The sequence below is a fragment of the Typha angustifolia genome, chromosome 13 (genome assembly GCF_048772165.1).
Source record: "Typha angustifolia cultivar Huaian chromosome 13, ASM4877216v1, whole genome shotgun sequence".
NCBI lineage: Eukaryota > Viridiplantae > Streptophyta > Magnoliopsida > Poales > Typhaceae > Typha > Typha angustifolia.
This window is the reverse complement of record NC_133251.1, coordinates 12,300,579-12,321,363: the sequence shown is the minus strand read 5'-3', so window position 1 is coordinate 12,321,363 and position 20,785 is coordinate 12,300,579. Positions and strand designations below refer to the sequence as shown.

The 20,785-nt window shown below is 37.2% G+C and overlaps 3 protein-coding genes across 3 annotated transcripts; 2 read left to right on the top strand and 1 right to left on the bottom strand.

Annotated features, from left to right (window-relative positions):
- Positions 1 to 3,092: 3,092 nt before the first annotated feature.
- On the top strand, positions 3,093 to 9,072 carry LOC140773122 (eukaryotic translation initiation factor 3 subunit C-like). Its single transcript, XM_073115507.1, has 4 exons — positions 3,093 to 3,230; positions 3,359 to 3,436; positions 3,529 to 5,358; positions 7,803 to 9,072. Exons 2-4 carry the CDS (start codon positions 3,413 to 3,415, stop codon positions 8,802 to 8,804), a joined length of 2,856 nt encoding a protein of 951 aa, XP_072971608.1. The 5' UTR covers positions 3,093 to 3,230; positions 3,359 to 3,412; the 3' UTR covers positions 8,805 to 9,072.
- A 709-nt stretch (positions 9,073 to 9,781) lies between these two features.
- LOC140774038 (uncharacterized) lies at positions 9,782 to 14,491 on the top strand. The gene is made up of 5 exons (XM_073116869.1): positions 9,782 to 9,888; positions 11,461 to 11,545; positions 12,974 to 13,087; positions 14,076 to 14,177; positions 14,261 to 14,491. The coding sequence occupies exons 1-5, from the start codon at positions 9,797 to 9,799 to the stop codon at positions 14,303 to 14,305; spliced, it is 438 nt and encodes a 145-aa protein (XP_072972970.1). The 5' UTR covers positions 9,782 to 9,796; the 3' UTR covers positions 14,306 to 14,491.
- Positions 14,492 to 17,899: 3,408 nt separating this feature from the next.
- On the bottom strand, positions 17,900 to 19,539 carry LOC140774617 (zinc finger protein CONSTANS-LIKE 3). The gene is made up of 2 exons (XM_073117691.1): positions 18,700 to 19,539; positions 17,900 to 18,618 (listed from the first exon to the last, which is right to left on the bottom strand). Exons 1-2 carry the CDS (start codon positions 19,318 to 19,320, stop codon positions 18,355 to 18,357), a joined length of 885 nt encoding a protein of 294 aa, XP_072973792.1. The 5' UTR covers positions 19,321 to 19,539; the 3' UTR covers positions 17,900 to 18,354.
- Positions 19,540 to 20,785: the final 1,246 nt, after the last annotated feature.

Here is a 20,785-nt window from a genome sequence, read left to right as displayed (position 1 = left end):
GTCCGCGGCAAATTATAATTTCTCCAATATATATTTCTTCGAAGCTAAGTTTTTTTCATAAAAAAAGAACAGAAAGAAACATATTTTAACATAAATCTTGAAAAAATCATCTAAACTATTGATAGCTTTTAGGTAAAAGCTCAAGAGTATACATAAATTATTTCTTTCTTTCTTTCTCAAGTGAGATTTTTTTTTATGGAATTAAACCTTTATATGTGATTTTCAACTGTACATGATACTGTATATACAGAGATACCAGCAAATTCTCATTCTTTTTTTTTTTCCCTATAAAAACTGAGAACTTTTATTAGCTAAGCACCGCGATCATTAAATAGCGTCGTTAACATTGACAACCTAAAATTATACAAGAGGGTTAGGATAACCCTTTTCCATGTACATCTGTAACCCATAGTACGAGTAATATTAGCAAGCTAGTCAACTGGTTTATTGGCCTAGCGATAAATATAAAAGATTCGACAAAGAGAAAAGAAGATTATATATAAAGAAAAGCTTATTTAAGTACTATTATAATATTATATGTATAAACTGAGGTTGAAGAATAAATTCAAACCCAAGGCCTGATCAAAGTATAATCCCTCAAGGCACAAATAAGAATATGGTGATGAGAATTATGATAGTATTGGGTATCTAAAATACAAGTTAAAATTGTAATCCTCTATTCTTTTTCTTTGGAAATATCAATTCTCGGATTGATAAATAATAAGTTCAGTATACTTTGAGGTGACTTACTGTTACATTATCATCCACCTAACCAATGCTAACTTCTATAAGGTATCATATCTAGGACCATGCATTAATTAATATAGATCACCCAATCAACTCCTCTTTTTTTCCCTTGTTTTCTCTTGAATGATTAAGAAGCATATCTACAATGTCAAATTGAATGTTTGCTTGAGTGAAGAAGCTGCCAACCCTACCTTATATCTTGGGAGCCACATGACAAGCACCATGCATTTCCAAAACCTAGACAAGCCCCCCCTCCCCTCCTAAAAAAAATAAAAATTGACAATCCTCTTTATTTTTTACTTCGACAAATCCGTCGGATAAACGGTTGATCCAAAAGGTTAAGTTGATCATATATATCATACCGCAATTAGGTAACGGATCGCTAATGTATATTTTTAAAGGATCATTTGAGAGTGCCCTAAGTTAAGGGTCACTGAAAAATAATGCTAATTAGGGTCCCCCTAAGCTCAAATGATGTATAGCTCTTTGTTGGTACAAATGGAGCCCATATCCATGTGTAACCATGTGTGCATTTGGCCTATCTATATTGTGGCCTAGTAAACCACAAGAGCATGTGAGTTGTGATGTATGTTTGGCTCCTATGCCCATGTATGCATGGTACAATTAATGCTAACATACTTGAATGCCTCACATTTGTGGTCCTTGAGTATTCTTGCATTGGATGTCATAGGTAATTCCAACATATTTAATTTAACTTGAGTTCTAGTGTGACTAGCTAGCCAACTAGGCATGAGCATAAAATAATAATTTGGAACATATTAAATGTGGATTAATAGGAGATGACCTGCTTAAGGGTTAATCTAGTGGTTGGCTATGATTTATATGAAACTTTCCTAGTTTTTCAAAGGTGATTTCCAAGTACTTAGCATAGGATAATTTGGCAACATTTCTCTGTCAAAAATGGAAAGGAAATATAATAAATTTTAACTAGTGATCTCATCCATGCATGGTTAAATATGCAAGCTTATTTACATTGTTTTGGAAATGATAATTTGGAGGTGTAAAGCTATCAAGATGGCCTCCTAGCCATTTGAATGACTGTTGATTTAGGGTTTATTTTCTTCGTCTCTTTTTAAATGTGATTAGCACCTTTGGGAGACTATTTGTGCGGTGTTTCACTTTTGTATTGGGATAATCATTTCTTTTTACGAAAACTCTAATTTGCTCAGAAGAATCTTATTTGTGTATCAAATGTGTTTTTTCTTCTTATTGTGATCTCTCTTTTATTCGCATTTCTGAATCAACCTTTAACCATCACATTCTAATTAGTTTAGTTCTTATGGATGAAATTACTAACTAGCTTTGTAGATACGAAATAAAGACAATAACGAGATTCTGCTTAAAAAGGCTCATAATATATAAATGTTTTCGGATTCGAATCTTTACGACACTAGTTTAACTAAGGCATCATTAAATTTTTACTAAGAAAAAACACGCGCTATATAATAATTGTGAGGGACTCGCGTAACACTTCTTTATAGATCCAAAGACATCAAGATTAAAATCTAATGTATTTAGTTTATAAGCTATATGTATATAGTTTAGATTTATTAAAAAGGATGAACTAGTATGCATTATACAATATTAGCCTATCAAATTAAAAGAAATAAAAAAACTTCATTTGGAAAATAGTATGAAAGAAGGAAAGGTAAAAATTTGGTTGTAATTTTAAATATTTTTGCAACCCCCATATCCATCCCTCTTTCATGTTGTCATTATTATGGATACTGTGAACAAAGTTAGGCCATCCACTTCTACTTATAAGTAGTACCGCATTCATTTGGTATGGCATGTACTCGTGGGCCCTTTAGACACCATGTGCACGCATGTGATGTGTCTTAATGAGAAGATTTTACCTCTTTCGATTTTGCCCGACTACTGTTTTATGTAACTTTTTTTAAAAATAATTATTTGAGATTGGAGTCGATACTATAACATTCCTATTGATAGATAGAGAATAGTAATATATTATTTAATAGTAAAAAATTAATATTAAAATTTTTTCCATGGATTTTATGAAGGATTTGTAGGTCCAACTGAACTCGGCCTCGGCCTGTCAAGTTGTCCTTTGGGTTGGGCCAGAACTGAAAGGCTTTTGAGACCATATATATTTGGGCTGGCTCTAAGCCCACATGGATATATATACTCTTCTAAGAATTCTGCAGCAATGTGGAAGTCTTCAACGACATCGCCTCTGTGACGACTCTTGTGAAGGCTCGGGTTATTGGTTATTTTGTGGGGTTGGAATATTGGGTAGGTTAAAATTTTTCAACCCGTTAAGGTTTAACCCTTTTACCCGTTACTCACTAATGAGAGAGGAAAGATTAGGGCATCTATTCCTTTACCTCTTGCGTTCTATCTGAAAACGGCAGCCCTAGCACTCTCGTTCTCTCGCGACGGCGTCCTTCCTCTCTCGGCGACACCGGTCTTCCTCTCTCTCGACGCCGGGATTCTCCTAGAAGGTATCGCTCTTATTCTCCTCCACCTCCTCCTCTCCTTGGCTTTCCTTGTCCACTTCTTCCTTCTTTCTCCTCTCCTCGCATGGAATATTTCTCCCCTCTCTAATTTCTGTTTTGTTGAATTGTATCAGTCCCTTCTCTGTTTTGATCTAGATAGATCTTAGAAGAAGCAAAGAGAAAGAGCCATGGCTTCTCGTTTCTGGACACAGGTGCGTTCAATCTAACCCCCATACCTAGTGCTAACGCTTATATGCATTTATCTGCTCTTGTTCATCATATGAATGTTCTGTCTTGATTCCAGGGCGACAGCGACACGGAGGAGGAGGAGGAGGAGGAGGCATCCGAGTACGGCGATGGCAGTGAGGCCGGGGCACCGGCTGGCGAGGCCGCCGGAGCCGCGGCCATGAGCCGCTATCTCAAGGAGTCCGGGAATGCATCTGGTAGCGACGAATCAGATTCGCAGCGCCGTGTGGTCAAGTCAGCACGTGACAAGAGGTTCGACGAGATGAGAGCCACCGTCGAACAGATGAAGAACGCCATGAAGATTAATGACTGGGTCAGCCTCCTGGAGAGCTTCGAAAAAATCAACAAGCAGCACGAGAAGGTTGCTCGGGTTACGGAGTCAGAGAAGGTCCCTAATCTCTATATCAAGGCCCTGGTGTTACTTGAGGACTTCTTGGCGGAGGCGCTGGCTAATAAGGATGCCAAGAAAAAGATGAGCAGCAGCAATGCTAAGGCCCTTAACTCGATGAAGCAGAAGCTCAAGAAGAATAACAAGCAGTTTGAGGAGCTGATCATAAGTTACAGGGAGAACCCACAGAGTGATGATGAGGGCGCGGAAGAAGAGGAGGAAGAAGATGAGGATGAGTCTGGTTCTGAAGTCGAAGAAGACCCATCGAATATTGCAATATCTGATATGGAACGTGACGATGAAGATGAGGATGGTGATGAGCAGGGTGAGGGTGGTGGGGCCTGGGAGAAACAGATTAGGAGAAAAGATAAGCTTATGGACAAGCAGTTCATGAAGGACCCAAGTGAAATTACTTGGGATCTTGTTGACAAAAAGATGAAGGAGATTGTTGCAGCAAGGGGTAGAAAGGGAACAGGGAGGATCGAGCAAGTTGAGCAGCTGACATTTTTAACCCGGGTAGCAAAGACACCTGCCCAAAAGTTTGTGATTTTACTGTGTGTTATTGCAGCACAATTTGATGTGAACCCTAGCTTGCTTGGGCATATGCCAATCTATGTGTGGAAGAATTGCGTAAGCAATTTGCTTCTTCTTCTTGACATTCTTGCACATTATCCGAACATTGTAGTTGATGACTCAGGTGAACCTGATGAACAAGAGACACAAAAGGGTGCAGACTACAAGGGAACAATTAGGGTGCGGGGAAACCTAGTTGCACTCCTTGAACGTCTGGATTCTGAATTTTTTAAGAGTTTGCAGTGTACAGATCCACACACTAAGGAGTATGGGGAGAGGCTGAGGGATGAGCCTTTGTTCTTGGTTGTTGCTCAGAACATTCAGGACTATCTTGAAAGAGTCGGAGATTTCAAGGCGGCTTCTAAGGTTGCCTTGCGACGAGTTGAACTAATATATTATAAGCCTCAAGAAGTTTATGATGCAATGAGGAAGCTGGCAGAGCAAAGGACAAATGGGGCTGAAGGTGATGTGGAGGGTGCGGCTGCAAGTCAAGCAGCTGATGGAAGTAGGGGGCCAGCACCATTTGTTGTGATTCCTGAGCTTGTGCCCAGGAGGTCTACGTTTCCAGAGAGTAGCAGAAACTTGATGGATGCATTGGTATCTCTTATTTACAAGTATGGGGATGAGAGGACTAAGGCCAGGGCAATGCTTTGTGACATCTACCATCATGCTATCTTTGATGAATTTCCTGTTTCTCGTGACTTGCTGTTAATGAGTCATTTGCAGGATGGAGTTCAACTCTTGGACATACATTCACAGATACTATTCAATAGGGCCATGGCACAACTTGGCTTATGTGCCTTCCGGGCTGGTTTGATAGCAGAAGCTCTTGGGTGCCTGTCTGAATTGTATTCATCAGGAAGAGTAAAAGAATTACTTGCGCAAGGCGTACAACAAAATCGTTACCATGAAAAAACTCCTGAGCAGGTAACAACACATGTTTTCTTGTATTTTTTTTTTATTTCAGTATATGTTTATATCATGCATTGTTATATAGTTGCCTTGGTTATGCTAATTGTAAGACTCCATCTTGAAATATCACTGTTTTTCTATCACTGATTTTTGGGTTCTACATTGTGAACTGAGTTCAGGCATAGTAAGAATTTTTTTGAGGTAATAACAGTGAGAATACTTTCTCATGAATCTGGATAGATCTTCTGGTAACTAACATTGCTTTATTTATTATATGTTTGCTTTTCTTCTTCACTGCTATTGGACTGAAGCCCATACCTAATTCTTACCTTTCAAATTTTACTTGCCAGGTTGAGAGGTGTGAATTATTAAATATAAATAAACTAGAATATGACTGTTGCTTTCTGTTTTCTAACAGGCTGGTATTTGCAATTAAATATTCTTAGAGATACAATTATGTTCTCTTCACATGCATCAATTTGGCAATAATATTTTAACTTTCTAATGGTAATTAGTTGCTTATTAAATCTCTTGTTGTAGCCAAATTTGTGGAGAGTGCTTTTAATTAAGAATTTGTGTAACATGTTCAGAAGGCTACAAATGACTACACACTGATTTCATTTGCAAAAGGTTTATTTAGAAAGAGTACCAGCTATGGAGAATGGAGCAAGCTGAATAATATATTGCAAGTTGCTTATATCACCCCTGCACCCCATTTTTGTTATTTTGATACACAAAGGGTGTTGCTTCTCCTGCATGGTTTCCCTGCTAGAAGTGATTTAAGAACAGGATATAGGACTATCCAACCAATATGACTATAAGAGTATGTTTTACTAGCACAGTCATGTAGAGAGCTGATATTTGGGAAACCTTACGGACCTTTAGCCATGATTAATTGTCTGTTTTAGGTGGAAATATTTTCTTTTTTTCATTAATGAAGTTGGTCTCCTTATCATTATGTTGGCCCAAAAACTTGGAAAGGATTGTTAGTAAGCACGCTATCTGCATATGATAAGGCGAAGTACCTCATATACAATTACTGAGATGAAATTGGTTATTTTTGTCACGAGAGGGGTATATGTGAAAAGTTCACAACTTTATGAAGTTCAAATATGCAGTGCTGATTTATCAAAGTTTACATGAAAATAAAATAGATTTTTGCATTTCCATGCAAAAGCCTCATTCTGAAATAGTATCTGCATTGTTAAGGATTGGAATGGAGATTAATCGCATTTAACTGGATGGTACTAGCGGAAGGTAATTATTATTGTCATCTTCTTTGGATTATCTATTGGAAATTACACATTAAGAAGTTGCTGAAGACCATCTTTTGCAACTTTAGTTGCCATATAGCTAGGACAGAGCCGAGGCTTTTCCTTGCACAAAACAGTATGATACTACTGCAGCACTAGCTGGGGTGGAAAGATCAATATTAATAATACCCCATATTAGCTTTTGGAAGACTATTTGGATGAGGCACTCCAATCGTGATTTGGCATTCATAACTCCTAAGATTTTGTAGTTATACATTGTCAAAACACAAACAACTTGTTTGAGATAGAAATAAGGTGAAAAGAGCAAGGTAAGGAACATTAGAGGCTATTCTTTGATTTCTTATGTCAAACTTCTGCTGAACTAGACAATAGTGCAAGGGCTAGACTCAGATGTCAAACTATTAGTTGACTGTAGCTAGATGAAAACCTTATCCTACATCTCATTATTTAACCAAGAACGGACTTTGGATTTACTTTATTGGGATTACTATATATATATACATATCTTCTTGGCATTAGTAACTAAATGTTCTGTTTGGTGTAAAACCAAGATATCTACTTTATAGGTGCTATTTGTGGCATCGTTGAAATATCTCAGCAGAAAATGTGATGCTCTGTTTCTTATTCTTCCTTAACATGCAGGATAATGCAATAGGATCTTGTGCTGAATTTCATGTCTTTCTTTACATGTTTGTGCATTGAGTAGGTTACCAACCAGGTGAGACAGGTGAACATACTGCTGATGGTTGGTATGTCTCTTTAGTTGAAATGGGATGAAGCATTCACTCACAAGTTTCCCCCTTTTTCCTTCTGTTTTACCGTCAACCAAGCCTTTGACACTTTAGGCCTATTGGAATTCAATATTTTTTGGATTTGTTCTTTAATTTGTTGGCATATGTATGTTGTTGGTTTGAAACAAAAAAAGAGGAAGCATGTCGTCCAATATGTCTGGATGCATGCATTCTTCCTTTGTTATTTAGTCTCTTTATTCGGCTCTGCTGTTTGCCAGAACACTCTGGTATCATTGTTGTGTCAATCTGTTACTTAGAGTACTAGGTAACAATTTGCATTTCATTTTGGGTTGTTTTATCTTGTTCTTTTTTTTTCCAAGCGTGTGATTTAATCAAGTCTGGTTGTGATTTAGTAAAGAAAAAAAAGAACCTCATCTTTTTGTGATGTCTCCAGGAGAAAGCTGAGAGGAGAAGGCAGATGCCTTACCACATGCACATAAACCTTGAGCTCCTGGAAGCTACTCATTTGATATGTGCAATGCTTATTGAGGTCCCAAACATGGCTGCTCATACCTATGACAAGCGGAAACCTGTAAGCAAAACGTTCCGCAGGCTTCTTGAGATAAGCGAGCGGCAGACTTTTATTGGTCCACCTGAGAATGTGAGGGACCATGTCATGGCGGCTACAAGAGCTCTTAGCAAGGGTGACTACCAGAAAGCTTTTGAAGTCATTAAATCACTAGAGATTTGGAAGCTTCTTCGAAACAAAGAGAGTGTCCTCGAGATGCTGGAGTCCAAGATTAAGGAAGAGGCTCTGAGGACCTATCTCTTGGCGTACTCATCATGTTATGACTCCTTGAGTTTACACCAGCTTACTGCTATGTTTGACCTATCTGAGGCCCAAGCCCATAGCATAGTGAGCAGGATGATGATCTCGGAGGAGCTCCATGCTAGCTGGGACCAACCAACAAGGTGCATCGTGTTCCACAACGTGGAAAACACTAGGCTGCAGGGGCTTCTGTTCCAGATGGCAGATAAGCTGTCTATTCTTGTTGAGAGCAATGAGAGGGCCTTTGAGGCAAGGACTGGTGGAACACTGGATGGGCTACCGACGAGGCGTAGGGGAGAGAATCAGGATTCTTCTTCTTTAGGTAGATGGCAGGAGAACTTCATCACGTCATCACAAGGAAGGCAGAGTGGTGGGTATGGAGGACGGACTGGATATGGTGGAAGGTCAGGTGGTTCAGGGCAAGCAGGTGGAGGATTTGCTAAGGATCGGAGTGGTCAGGGCCAACGTGGGGCTGGTGGCTACTCTGGTGGTTATGCAAGCACACGGTATCAAGATGCTTATGGAAGCAGTGGGAGGACTCCCTACCAGACAGGTTCATCTCTGAGAGGCTCGCAGGGTGAGAGCACAGCACGCATGGTAAGCCTCAGCAAAGGCGGCAGAGTTTAGAGAAAGAATAAGACTGAGAAGTTAAAGTCTTGCTGAAGTTTTGGTTCTGCGATCTTTACAAGTTTAATAGTTACTTTTTGGCAATCTTTTGTTTCGTAATATTTTATTTGAGGACTGTATTAGCTTTCTGAGGATATATTTATTAATACTGTACTAGATTTATTTCCGAAACTATTATTTAGGTGTTTGTTCTGCTCCGGAGCATATGGATGACTATTTTGGTTTCAATCTTATATTTCATATTGAGTTGCTACTTTTTCACTCCCCACTCTTGTTCTCAGGTTGGTTGTTGGTTATTTCACTCTGTTACTTGTTTTATCATCATTGAAACCACTTCCACTGGGAGCAGTGTAACACAATTTTGATAAGGCAGGGAATGGCTGATATCTTTTCAATGTCAACCTTTTTCCTGCTTGTGGAAATGCATCTTTATATTGTTAGATTCTGAGTCTAGTTCTATTAGAATCTAAGGTAAAATTTCCTTTTTATTTCTGTTCAACTTTTTTGTTGTATAATATCCATTACTTCACACCCCCATCATGAGGATAGATGTTTGGTAACCCATATAAATGCTAGCTTATATCCTTCACACATTTGTCATTTAGGTGTATCTACATACACCAAACGTAGACCACATAATAGAAAGTATGCTTGAATAAGAAGAAGAAAATTAAGTTTTTTTTTAGGATTTCTATATAATTGGTCTCTGAAAACTTTAAAAAATATCATAATTATCGTTCGTTTCTTTAAAATATCATAATTACTATAAAAAAAGTTTGTTTTAATTTAGGTTTGGTTTTAATGATGAAAAGTTCGATTTAACTAGCCGATTATTGTTTGAAAGAACACAATAATTTCTTCCTTATTAGGGATATTTTGAAGAATGTAGGGGTAATTATGTTATTTTGATAATATTTAGTGGCAATTATATAAAAATCCCAAAGTTTCAGCAACTATATCCATGGGAATACTACAGCCAGAACAGAGATTTGATGGCCTCTCTCTTGTTCTATGTCGCCCCTGGGAGCTCCTTCTCGTCTTTACACATGAAACCCATCTCCTCATCTCCTCCGACGGTCCTCAGGTAACATCTTTTCTGGATTTTTGTCTACTTTCCCATCTGGTATGTTGAAACTTAGCATCTCTACAATAATGCAAAGTTTTGATCATGTATAAGATCCATATATGATTTGATCACAAAGATGAGAATTTTCTTTTCAAAACGCTGTCTGTGAGTTGAATTCTTGCTTATACTTGGAATTCTTTTACATATTTCTATGAAATTGGTCAGTATAGAGCTGCCCAACTGACGAGAAAGAGGTTCTCCCTTGCGTTCGATCGTGTAATCTTCCCAATGGTTGATTAAATTTTCGAGATTAGACTCTTGCATTTTAAGGCGTTTCACTTTTGTGAAGTGCCTGCTCCAAGTATGCCTGTGTTTGATCTCGTTTTGTTTTCAAAATTCATGCAATATTTGACCTGCCTAATCTGTTACCACATTATTGCTGAAATCCTTTTGTCAGATAGGCTCTTCTCTTTTGCAGAATATCATATAGCAGTCATAGAAGTATACTTGTGCTTTCTGAGTGGTAGTAGCAAGTAGAAACCAAGTAGTGAACATTTAGATTTCACATTCTCATGAGCTAGGCAACTTGAGTTTTACTAAGTTAATTAGAACGATATATCCTGTGAAATTTGGTGTCAGAATTTCGCAGAATTAAAAGAAAGAATAAAAGGAAACATAGTAACTGAAGTTTTAACTGTTATCTTTTGTTAATCTTTACCATGATTAACTAGAAACAGTTTATCGGTTTCATGCACTTTGCTTTGTATGGTTCTACAAGAGAAGCATTTGACTGATTAATCAGAAAATATCATAAAATCTCATAGGATATGGCACCCATTTGTTGGTCTCTACTGGTAAGGATGATACTGTCTTGCTACAATGACTTTAAAATAGTCTCAAGAATACATGATGGCAAGAAATACTTCATTAGAAGAATCTGTATCTTGTCTGTTTATTGCTTTAGCGCCACAGTTGTGAGAAGCTAGTATATATGTTATCCTACAATATTTATGCTGGTGATGGTAGGTGGATCTGGTGCTACAACTAATGCCTTTTACAGGTTGTGATATATAACTTTTTGGGTATTGTCGTCATTTCTTTATAATCTGTAAACCATGTAAATTTTAGCTAAATTTATTGCAAGGATCTATCATTGGCTATGAACCAGTTGACACTTTTATGCAAATATCTGAGTCATAATTTCATGTCTTGGATTTTGATTGATTTTTTGGGAAAAGTTCATTCAGAATAATTGAGATGAAAATTCCTCGGGATGACTTACATCTAACTATAATGTGAAGAGATGCTATGCAAGATGTATCCATCTTTGAAAATTGTTGATCACAATCCTTGGGGGTGTGACTCACATTAAAGGCTTTGCAAAGTTTTCCTACTTCATGTCTTTCACCTACCACGTTTATGGTAGACAACAAGTTTTGTTTCGTCTAGCTGCTAGCTTTTGCATCATCTTTTGGATTCTGGCTGACTTCTGCAATTAGAATTAGATCTACTTATAAGGGTCACTCTATTATTGATGTTTTTCCATAGTAAATAGTCATCTGAAATATCTATTTATCTCTCTTGTGATAGCTGGAGCTTGCAAAACAGAAAAATGGCATCTACTGTATCTCGGAGAAGCCAAAGGCAATCGTTCCTGGTTTTTGCTAATGCAAATGTATGTATCAAGATTTCTTCGTGTAAGCTCAATAGTTTTTGTTTGAATATGATTGACATTTAGTAAATATCTTTTATTCAGTAAAGATATTGCTTCTTAGAAGTTCCACTTGGAATGAAGGATCTTGCAACCTCTTAATAGTTGGTTGACTTGGTTTTATGTGGTGTTCCCTCATCTTTATTCCTAAACTTCTCGTAGTAAGTCATCTATTAGGTTTGTTTAGTTTTTGCCAATGCAAATCATTGTAATGCCAACAATGGTTGGCTAAGTATGCTCAAGGTTTAGTAAGCCTTCTGCTGTTCATAGTACAAAGTAATCCAGTCCTTCTTAGTAGAATCTATGGCTTGCTTTGTCTTCCTTGCTAGTTCTTTAATCATATATAAAGGGTTCTCTCATATCAGAAAGGTTCTTACATAATTGTGATCTGATTCAAATCTGGTAGATATTACAAAGGTGTAATTACCTAAGAGTATTATTATAGTAGGCTTCTCTTAGTTCGCTGTGATGTCTGCCTTTGTCCATATTTGACCAATCTCATTTTGGTTAATTATGTATATAAGTTCCATCTCACATCATTTATTGTGCCATTGGCATGCTTGGCATCCTTTCTTGTGTGCCTTATGTTCAGCCCAGCCAACCTTCTTGCCTGTAAGTGTATGTCCTTCAAACAGACCTCTCTCAAAGAAGCAACTCACGCATCAATATTTAACTAAAAAACATTTAAATTTAATAAAACACCAAAAATATTTATCAGATTTAAGAGTAGATTCTCATTCCCACAGTTTGGGCCTTTATTGTTAAAATTTGACAAGACTTGAAAACCAAGTGACTAAACACTACTGACAAAAATAGGTTTAAGTTCTTGTCTGAAAGTCAATCTGACATGCTGTAGTCAGTCTGTTGCTTGCATTGACATGCAAGTTCCACTTAAAGAATATTTGCATGTGTATGATCTGAGCATGAAAATTTTGCTGTCCCTTTTCTACATCCAACAGAAGGTTCTGCAATACATGGATTGCCATGCTGCTCAACACGGTTGGCACGAGTCAATACAGCCAGTGAATTATTGCACCAATACTGGAGTATTATCTCGATATTCTCTCATGGCCATCTCATGCGGAGGCACTACTAGGAATTGAGCATGTCTTATTTTAAACCAACCTATCTCGGGATGTTTTCATCCATTTTGATATCTCTTTGCCTTTTGTGCTTGATTTATATAAATCATACTTCAAAATTTAGAAATCAAAGGAAGATTTCATTTTTCTCCTAGTTATTTGCCACTTTTTGATAAAAAGGAACACCTATGTCTTGTAGATAAGTTGTATAGTTATTTCTATATTTCTCTTAGTGAGTTCCAATATCTTCTCAGTGCTTTATGTTGTTTCTGCATATGTAAAGGCTAACATGCTACCTTAAATGGGCTAGGTACGCCAAAGAAAAGGAAGTTCAAATGATGACAGTATAATGGTTGATCCCGTGGAAGCCAAGCGCTTAGCAGCGAAACAGATGCAAGAAATTCAGGCCAAGGAAAAACTAAAAGTATGCGAACCTTTTATTATTGCAATCGTTGCTAAATGAGACACTAGGAAATAATCTTTTTAATGCTACCATCATGGTTGAATTGATCAACAAGAATGTCAAGTGATAATAATGATGACAATGAAATCCAGTTACTAATTTTGTTTTAACTTTGTGCAGTCATGCAATAAGCTTCGTGTGAAAGTAATTGTGTTGAATGATATAACTTGCTTGCTAGATGTACTTGCAGAGCAAATTGTCAGTTTGGTTGTAAAATATCTGGAGAATATGAGTTTGCCTAGCTTTTGTAGTTATCACTGAAATAATGTGTTGGGCACATTTAGAACCAATTCTAAGTGGATTTCAATTGATTTCATTTGGAGAGAATTCAATTGATTTTATTTGGAAATAAATTCCACTGTCTGGAAAATAATGAACCAATTCTAATCTTGTTGTTTGGAACGAGGTAAGAATTCATTTCATTATGTTCATTTTTCGTGTTATACACATGAGTTTCAATAAGAATGTAACAGATTAACAGTTAGTTCTGAGGTTTGGATAAGTTAAGTGGCAAATAAGTTCTATTTAAATCTGATCTCAAATATTGGACATCATTACACACACCGAAATCTGTCCAAATCCGTTAAAACCAATTGAAATCTCAACACTCAATGCTTCCAGACAGTGGACTGAGTGAAAAATAAAATTTCAATTCGATTACGTTATACTGATTTGGTGATTCAAAACAGGGTGCTAGTGTTCCACCAGTAGTCAATTTGCAAAGATTTGAAGCTAAGTTATAATCTTCCTTAGGTTTATCAGGTTGGTTCTAGAGCATTCATTCACAACAAGGCACTTAAGACTGTTTGAAATCAATTCTAGAAAGAATTCAATTGAATTCACTTAGAAATGAATTCTGCTGTTTGGGAAAGAATGGAATGGACTAGTTTCTTCATATCATCTGAAATAAACTTGTTTCTTAAGCTGTCAGTAATGTGTTCTAATTCAGAGACGTCGTCGAGCTGAAGCGATCAACGGTGCATGGGCAATGATCGGTCTTACCGCAGGTTTGGTTGTCGAAGGTCCAACAGGAAAGGGCATTCTGGGCCAGGTAAATTGATCATGTAATTGGCATAAAATTCTTATTAGTTATTCAAAATTGCAATGTACTTGATGTATATTTCACCCTTTCAGCTGGCTGGATATTGGGCTGCCTTTGCGCGTTTATTTGCACGATAAACACATTGCGGCGGAGGACCTTTTTTTTTCCAACCGATCCATTTAATCAACAAAATCTCTATGTACAGATAACAGGCTTGGTCATTCCTTTTACCTTTTATTAGGAAATCACTGCTGTAAAGAAAGAACATTTTGTTCAAAAGTTGGAACAGGACATCCTGGAATTAAGAGGAAATTTGAGAGTTACACATATACGTTATTTAGAGAATGAATAGGTGCCAAATAGCAGTTATCAGCCCCCTCAATGCATATAATATTGAGGTCTCGATAGAATATAAAATATTAAAATTATCGTTTTAAGTTTTTAGAATAATTAGTAAATCAGCGATAAAATGTCTCGGTGCAGGAATGTTATCTAACCATTCAAGCATTTAAAATAGCTTGTTTTTCTATTATTATGGATTGATAGAATGAAAAAGAGTGATGGTAGAAAATAGAACAAGCAGAGCTAACAAAATTGAATGCTTTTTAATTATTTTATAATAAAATGTATATAATTTATACACGACAAGACTACAAATCCCTCGTAGAGAGAAGCAAGAACCATCGACAAAGGCCAATAAAAGGCTTGCCGCACATAGCACGATGATACAAGCAAGAATAAACTAAAAAACAATATAAAATATAGATATGTCATCCAACATTCATTGATTTTAAATTTCGAGCCGCTTCGCTATGGCTCGGCTTGATAATTTGATATTACTTTTATTATTAGAAGTGTATTGCTATTATAATTTATGGGTTGAATTTTAAATTTTAAGCTTGAATGAAGTTTTATTTAATTTAACTATTTAAGCTTAATTTAGCTTGAATAGTTCTTAGCTCATTTTAAGGTTTGCCAGCTTCGGCTCTGTCTACCTCAGTTTGAATAATAGGATTGGTTTAGCTTTGGCTTAAAATAGCTTAGTTTTAAGCTTAGGCTTGGCTCGACCTCAATTTGGCTCAACTTGAGTTTGTCTTGAAAATAGGTTCGATTCTGACTTTGGCTCAATTTGACTCAACTCAAGCTTGACTCAATTTGAGCTGAATTGAGCCTAAATCCGAATCTAGGTTCGAAATTAGTATTGAGCCGAGCTTGAGCTGGAGTCGGCTCGCTCAAGCTCGGCTAATTTACACCCCTAGATGATTTGCCTTAAAGTATCTAGGAAAAGAAATCAAAATGAGAGAATTCCCCAACCTTCCATCACCGGTGATAACTACGATGGCGGCAAAGGATGCAATAGCAACGTCAACGGTGAAGGTATTCATGGAAGGAGAAGAAAGAAAGGAAAGAGAGGCGGGGAGTATGAGCAAATATAAAAAGAGAGAAAAGAAAGAAGAGGAGGAAGGGGAAAGACAAAAGGGAAAGAGAGGAGAAAAGAGAGAAGATACTCACACACGAGAGGAAGGAGGGAGGATTGGAAGGTGTAGCGGCCACTGTTGGTGGGTAGAGGCTCTAACATATCTTTGCTAGAATTGATCACAACTTTTTTCTCTTTAATATAAAATAATCAGAGTCTAAAATTAATCTTATAACAGTCACATAATATTTTTAATGTAAAATATCAAATGGATAATTAGTAGAACGAGATTTTATATAGTTAAAAAGGTCAATGTACAAAGAAAAATAGATAAAAGTCTATATAAAAATAAGCAATTGTTCGGTTAAAAGTATATTTATCCCAAAAGAATTACATAAAAAATTCCCATAAACTTTTACAATTAAGTGCTAATTTTTCCAGGAGGAAATCAATACACTTTGTCTCCAAAGAAACTCAATACCTATATATCCACGCCAAACATTGAATTGTATTAACCCATGTCAAGAGGTTGATGTGTCAAAGGGTTGGTCTAAGACTCTAAGTTGTCTAATATATTGTTTTTTGTTTTTAATGGCATAAGTTATTGAATGTTTCATATGTGCCCTGTGGTAAAGAGGGGTCCATCTTAATTTATTAATGCCTTCTTGCCGTCTACAATTTTGAGTATTAGGCTAAATTAGGCCTCACAAATTTACTTATTGAAATGATTCACCTCACAAATTTAATATATTTTAGACATGCCAGTGGACACTCTTTGGATCCTGCTAAGAAAATACTAAATTGTTTAACATTTTATATTGAAAATAAATGTGCTTATAAGAGCAAAATATTTATTTTAAATGAAGAACAATTAGAAAGGAGCAATGATCAGTTCTATCCAAGAAGTCAAGGTTTAGTTACTTTCTAAACCCTATGATATGAAAGTATTGGTCTAGTGCAATCTTGAATCATGCCCTACTAACTACTTAAATCATTGGAAATATTGACATCTTATATTAATTCTTGATGTGACCTTTTAGGTAAATGAGTTTTTGTGAGGCTTAGTTATATGAAGAATTTTTTGTTTATTTAGGTAGTAATTGATTAGTACATAAAGATTACTGGTACAACTCGATCACTCGATCATATTGGCTCTATTCACGATATTGGGTTCATTGGGATGAGTCTATTTATCTAGTTTGATTTTTTATTTGAAAAATTAAAAGTTTTTTGTCGGGGGGGCGTTTGAATGCAAAGGACTGTGTTCGAACGGGCCATACGAATGCCTGCACGTGTTTACAAAAACAGAAAACATAATTTGCGTGTTTGAACGCTTATACACGTTTGCATCGACAGATAACAGTATTTGCGCACGATGAAAATTGTTGGTTTGTTAGGATTTTAACTTAGTTGTTTGGATCCCAAGGATGAGCTTCTATAAATATATGGAGAAAATCCTAATTGAAGTTTATTGATAATTGAAACAATATTGTTACCTTTATCTCCTTCTTTCTTGCTTTAGCTATTTGCGTCTTCTTCCATCTCATTTCTTCCACTGTTTAAGTCTTTGGTCGACTTCTTCTAACTCCTAATCTCCTTCTTCTACAATAATTTCTCTCTCTTCACTTTGAAATAATTATCTTAGCACCTATCTCGCCAGCTAACAAGGTTTATATGATCTTTGGTCATTGTTCGACCGATATCTTAAGATTTAGTTATCCAAACTTTGTGATCTTAGATTTATTGGAAAGCTCTTTTTAATGACGACAACATATCTAAAATTTAGTAAAATCCAACGACTAGATCATTCGCAATTTCTTTTGAAAGTTACGTCTTCAAACTAATTTGAAATCGTTACGCATCGTATCAAATCGATTCATAACAATTACTTATCGGTGAACTAAACCTTCCTTATACACTCTTTGCAAACAAAATCCATTTACAAAAAGTAAGTCCCAAGATAAATTTATTCATAGAATAGCGTGACAAAATTATGTGCATAAGAATACAAAAAAGATAATTATTAATTTACCCCTTTATACACGATCCAAAATAAGGAATGTTTTGTAGAATTACATGTATAATATCTGACTATAAACTAATATATAGTATTATAAAATATGAATAAAAATGATATATAAAAGAAAATTAATATTTTCTTTACCAAAATAACTGTTTTAAATGACAAATAAACATGTGGTTCAAACTCAGGACATTTGGTTTGATACCATATTAATTTATCAACTATTCTAATAAAAGCTTAAGTCTCCGGAAAACAATATTTTTATATTATTACAATTAGATAATCAAATAAATCAAAAGCTTAAACTATTACATAAGAAATCAACAATAACATTAACCCTTTAGCATGCTCAACTACCCATTTCAATCATTGAACCATTTTAAGGCAGGAAAATGATAACTAACTTGATTACAAGATATAAACAATAACTATTCCAAATCTAAACCGAGTGTTATCTTGCCGAACTAATTATTTTAACAGCCCTAATTACACTAATCCTGCATGGTTGCACAACTAATCTTAGTTTTATAACACAGAATCGATCCGTGTGGTTAGTTTTGATGGCCGTTAGATGCACATCAATATGTATATATATCTAAGATTGTCGAATATTAGTGAGCGTGATGAAAAAAAAATCCGAGCGCAACGATCGTACGGCGGTGGACCATGCAGAGAGAAGTTGATTGGCCGTACTAACTTCTTTGGCCATTTAGAAAGTATAAATAGCACCGATAGTGGTGCTAGTTCTAGAAGGAGGGCACAACGCGGAAGTCGGGGTCGGCCACGAGGGCGGCGACGGCATCCGCAGCGTCGGAGTAGATCCTCCCGACCTCCTTCTCCACCTCCGCACGCTTCACGAACCTCCCCTTTACCCTCGGCCTCGCCTCCGCGTACGCTTTCCTCGACGCGTACCGTATCGTCTTCTCGAACCTTCGGCTCTTCCTCTTCTCCCTGTACCGCATCACCCTGGCCGTCCGATCCGGGACCACCCCCACCTCCGACGACGACACCTGAAACTCTATGGATCCAATCAAATGGCGAATGGATCGGAGAATACGATCAGTGAGGTGAGGGTTTGAACGATTAGTTACGCTGTGATTGAGAGATTGATCCGTGTACGAGGCGTCGCTTTGCTTGGAGTCGGCAAGATCGAGGAACGGATTTGGTTTGGGGGAGATTGAGGTCTTGATGTAGTCGGGATCGAGGTATGGATCGGCGTGCGGGAAGTAGAAATCGCCCAATCTAAGCTCCTTAGGATTCGGATTGGCGTCGGAGAAGAAGAACTCGCCCGATCTGAACTCGAACTCCTTAGGGTTCAGATCGGTGATGAGCCACTTCTCTGCCTCCCCCTCCGCCTCGTTCTCCTCGTCGTCGGAGAAGAGATCCCTGGCCCCGGCGGCGGATGAAAAGGGCCTGGACGCGGAGGAGAGCGGACCGAGGGACGGAGCAACGGGGCGGCCGGCGAGGGAGTGGGCAGCGTGTATGTCGGCGTCGCACGTGACGGCGGCAGGGGACTGCTCGCGCACCTCGCACAGCCACACGCGCTCGTGTGGGACGGGGAGGCCGTAGTGATGCACGCGAGCGTCGCACGTGCCGCAGAGGTAGGCGGAGTCGGCGACGCAGAAGATGAGCGCGGCAGAGTTCTGGCACGTGTCGCACGGCCTCGCGGATATGCCCCAGTAAGTGCTCGACTCCTCCCTTTCCCTGGCCATCTCTTTTATCTCAATCTCCCTCTCAGTATCTGCTAGTTATATTTGGCGGGGGTATGGTAGTCTCTCTCTCCATCGACTGTGGAGTTCAGTTAGGGAGACGTGGAAGGGCGTAGGCCACGCATGCATGGGGGCGGTGCCGGGATTTTGCTGGATCACACTCCATGTGGGGCCCTAAATTGACACCGAACTTTTCTAAACTATAAGCATCACGTTTTTGTGGTTTTTTTTTTCATATATCTTAAAAACTATCTTATTATATATTGGGTATGTCTTAAAAACTATCTTATTATATATTGGGTATGTCTTAAAAACTATCTTATTATACATTGGGTATGCCCCTCTACAGCCTTACCTCTCAAAATGTGGGTTATTTGCATGGTTAGCTATCTGATTATTTGTTAAGGCAAGTCTCAATAATTTAATAAGAAATAAAAATATCTTTAACTAATTTTTTTTATGAAAACTAAAATTAAGATATTTTAATTTTTTATATCTAAATTGTTTAAGTTTTAGCAATTAGTTAACTCCAAGAGTTTTCATACAAAAAGATAAAAATGATTTTAAAGGGTATACACACCAACGCTTAAAAGTTATCTATTTGAGGGTATATATATATGAAAATATTAAAAAAAATTTAGGAAATATTAAATTAAATGGAAAGAATATTTTTTTCTTTTGATTAAAAGATCTTAGCTATCAAGTCCAATGGGGGCACTGCCCATACCCAAATTATCATGAACAATAATAGAGTCCAACTCCGGAGGCAAGTCATTGAGATTATCCCAGCTCTTGCCTCTTGAAGTTTTCCTCCTAAGCCTAGCAAGCCAGTCGGCTGTACTATTTCTTTCTCTATAAGTATGTAAAAATTTAACCTCCCAAAAAGTTGAGAGTATCCCCCAGAGCCATCATGATCTAATTTCATCCCCACAAAATTTTTTGACTAAAATCTCTGCATCAGTCTCTATAATAATTCTGTCTCATTTGTCTTTAGCTTTCAAAAGCGCTATCTATATAGCCCAAACTTCACAATAAGTTGTCAATTTCTTGATGGTTGGCTCCGCCTTAGCCCAAAAAAGGTCACCTCTTATTCCTAGCTACAGCTCCAGCACCACACTGATAGTTACCCTTATGAAACGCCTCATATGTATTAATTTTAATCTATCCACGTGGCGGAAGCATAGTCTCTAGGCACCAATTTTAGGAATCTCTAGCATCCGGGTACTTGCCAGCTCTTTATTGGTTGCTGTAGGACTTGTAATTTAATCTGGATTAGAGCAAATATTGCCGTTAGAATTTTTTTCTTTGAGAGCGACTATATTACCGTCAGGATTAACTCAACAACTAACTACACCTTCTTGAGATGGAAATCCAATTAAATTTTCCTTTAGCATTAGATTGGACGATTCCATGAGGTTTTGTTTAGGTGTGTCGGAAAATTCTTGTGTGGCCAAGTAATGCTTAACCA

Coding starts and splice junctions, on each gene's coding strand:
- LOC140773122 (XM_073115507.1), top strand. CDS start 3,413: ATGGCTTCTCGTTTCTGGACACAG. Junction 3,437..3,528: donor CTTCTCGTTTCTGGACACAG/GTGCGTTCAATC, acceptor TCTTGATTCCAG/GGCGACAGCGACACGGAGGA. Junction 5,359..7,802: donor ATGAAAAAACTCCTGAGCAG/GTAACAACACAT, acceptor TGATGTCTCCAG/GAGAAAGCTGAGAGGAGAAG.
- LOC140774038 (XM_073116869.1), top strand. CDS start 9,797: ATGGCCTCTCTCTTGTTCTATGTCGCCCCTGGGAGCTCCTTCTCGTCT. Junction 11,546..12,973: donor TGGTTTTTGCTAATGCAAAT/GTATGTATCAAG, acceptor TAAATGGGCTAG/GTACGCCAAAGAAAAGGAAG. Junction 13,088..14,075: donor AGGCCAAGGAAAAACTAAAA/GTATGCGAACCT, acceptor GTTCTAATTCAG/AGACGTCGTCGAGCTGAAGC.
- LOC140774617 (XM_073117691.1), bottom strand. CDS start 19,320: ATGGCCAGGGAAAGGGAGGAGTCGAGCACTTACTGGGGCATATCCGCG. Junction 18,619..18,699: donor ATCAATCTCTCAATCACAGC/GTAACTAATCGT, acceptor ATAGAGTTTCAG/GTGTCGTCGTCGGAGGTGGG.